Source organism: Canis lupus, unplaced genomic scaffold, assembly GCF_011100685.1.
Source record: "Canis lupus familiaris isolate Mischka breed German Shepherd unplaced genomic scaffold, alternate assembly UU_Cfam_GSD_1.0 chrUn_S1795H1992, whole genome shotgun sequence".
Classification (NCBI taxonomy): domain Eukaryota; kingdom Metazoa; phylum Chordata; class Mammalia; order Carnivora; family Canidae; genus Canis; species Canis lupus.
The window spans coordinates 47,872-50,623 of record NW_023330651.1 but is presented as its reverse complement, the minus strand read 5'-3'; the positions used below and the strand labels follow the sequence as shown (position 1 = coordinate 50,623).

The 2,752-nt window shown below is 37.5% G+C and overlaps 1 protein-coding gene across 1 annotated transcript; it reads right to left on the bottom strand.

Annotated features, from left to right (window-relative positions):
* Positions 1 to 413: 413 nt before the first annotated feature.
* On the bottom strand, positions 414 to 1,376 carry LOC119878666 (olfactory receptor 2T4). Its single transcript, XM_038589253.1, has one exon. The coding sequence runs from the start codon at positions 1,374 to 1,376 to the stop codon at positions 414 to 416; it is 963 nt and encodes a 320-aa protein (XP_038445181.1).
* Between the last annotated feature and the right edge of the window lie 1,376 nt (positions 1,377 to 2,752).

Genomic DNA, 2,752 nt, shown 5'->3' with positions numbered 1-2,752 from the left:
TCACTATATAATTGTATAATACATTTTGAAAGGATAAGAATTAGAAAATTAAAGAGTTTTATAGTACAGGGAGGCAATATTTTTAAAAAACGAAGATGCAAAAGTGAGATGAACACAATGGCATAAAAAGTTGCAGGAATAAGGTTGACATAAAATTCTAAACTTACAATGTGTTAAAGAGAAGGAAAATCACAGTAATATCAAATTTTCCTACTTTATAATTTCTTTTTTAAGGATTTAATTTATTTGAGAGAGAGAGAGAGAATATGAGTGGGTGGGAGGAACGGAGGGAGAAAGAGAAGCAGACTCCCCCCCCCCGAGCAGGGAGTCTGATGCAGTCCTAGATCCCAGGATCCTGGTATCATGACCTAAGCCAAAGACATATGCTTAACCTACTGAGCCACCCAGGGACCCTACTTTATAGTTTCTTGAAAACCAGGTCCCACATTCAGCATTTTCTTCAGCGCTCCCATAACATCCTTATTTCTTAAGCTATAGATCAAAGGGTTTAGCACAGGAGTGAGTATGGTGTAAAAGACAGATACCATCATGTCCTTCTCAGGTGTATGGTAGGAATTGGGGAGCATGTAAGTATAAATGGCAGCCCCATAGAAGAGGATGACCACAGTCATGTGGGAAGAACAAGTGGCAAAGGCCTTCTTCTGGCCTTCTGCTGAGTTCATCCTGTGGATGGTGATGAGGATAAAGTAGTAAGAGCCTGAAATGACTGTCACAGGAATGAGAAGCATGAGCACACAGCACAGATACATGAAAACCTCATAGATGGAAGTGTCTGAACAAGAGAGTTTCAATACAGCAGGGACTTCACAGAAGAAATGATGAATCTCCCGAGATCTGCAAAAGGGGAAGGTCATGGTGATGGGAGTGAACAAGAAGCCATCCACTGAGCCCAGGAACCAGCAGCCAGATGCTAGGATGAGCAACACCTGATGGTTCATGAGGATCGGGTAACGGAGAGGATGGCAGATGGCCACATAGCGGTCATAGGCCATGGAGGCTAGAAGAAAAAATTCTGAACCTGCTAGTGTCACATAGAGAAACATCTGTATCCCACATTCCGTGGCTGAGATCTTATTCATACCCATGACTTGGTCCATGAGCATCTTGGGCACAGTAACGGAAATATACATCATGTCCATGAGAGATAGTTGGCTGATAAAAAAGTACATAGGGGTGTGGAGGTGGGAATCAGAATGTATCAGTAGAATCAGGATGGTGTTTCCAGACAAGGCCATTAGGAAAACCACAAAAATGACCAAACAAAGGAGAGCTGGGTGTTTGGATTTATTGAAGAGTCCCACTAGGATGAAATCTGACCTCCCAGTGTGGTTAGCCAGCCAGTTGATGTTCTCCATGAGATTTCACCTGGAAAAGCTAGGAAAACTTTGGGATTAATGAATGAATCAATCATGAAACATCACCAACTGAAATGAATATTTGGTGAGAGAAAGTGTGTGTGTGTGTGTGTATGTATGTGTGTTCGTGTGTGTGTGTGAGAGAGAGAGAGAACCTAATTATAGTAGCAGAAATAAATTACCTGTAACTATAAATTTACCATATAGTGAGGTTGTGGTGTTCATTAGATTGTGGATTTATCTCTTGATATTGTATCTTTTTCCAATAGGCATGTAAATTTGTTTAGTTTAGCTGTTGCCCTATGCAAACACAAAAGATGAATCAAAATGTAAAAAAAATTATATATGTATATATTCTTATAGAATTTTTATTGTAGATCTCAAAATATCATTAACCTGTCTGCTCTAAGAATACAACTGAGATCTTAAAATATCTTCAAGGTGTATTCTATATAAGGCAAATTTAATTTCACAGGGCATAGAAATATTAAATCATTACCTTGTACAACTGGAACTGTAGAATGTTATATATCAGTAATACCCCCTCAAAAGAAAATGATCTAGAAAGTAATTTCAAAACAATTTGGGGAAAATCTATATGAAATTCTTGAGCCCTCTTTTTCCCATAAGATTGAGCCACTCTGTGAGACACTGTTGTTGTATGGAGTAAGCCACAAACTCCCAAAACCAGATCATGGTCTTTACCAATGACCAAACTCTTGGATAGCCCAGAGGCCAGACTGTAAATGTAGGACTACCTTATCATTTACACACTATTCCTCCATCCACTCTACATACATAAAAAGAGGATAAGAATAATGTTTTTATCTGACATATGGTTAGGATTAAATGAGGAAAGTGCTTGTAACATTACTGGTTACAGATAAATAAACATACAGCATATAGAGCTAGTTTAAATATTTAATAGCTACAGTAATAATAATGTAGGATCTCTGAAGAGATGACTATTACTATTATCATTTGATAATATAAGATGCATTATGTCTGTTCACCAGTTTAATATCCACTTATATATTTAAGCATTTGATTTGACCATTTCTGTAGGCCTAGATAACTTGAGTGCATTTATGTATATATGTCTTATGCATATACTTATTAATAGATATATAATTATTCTATATATAAAATTTAAATAATAAATATAGGAAGAAGAGGCGGGGGGAGATGGCGGAAGAGTAGGGTCTCCAAGTCACCAGTCCCCACCAACTTACCTAGATAACTTTCAAATCATCCTGAAAACCTACGAATTCAGCCAGAGATTTAAAGAGAGAACAGCTGGAATGCTGCAGTGAGAAGAGTTTGCGCTTCTATCAAGGTGGGAAGACAGAAAAATAAATAAATAAATAAATAAATAA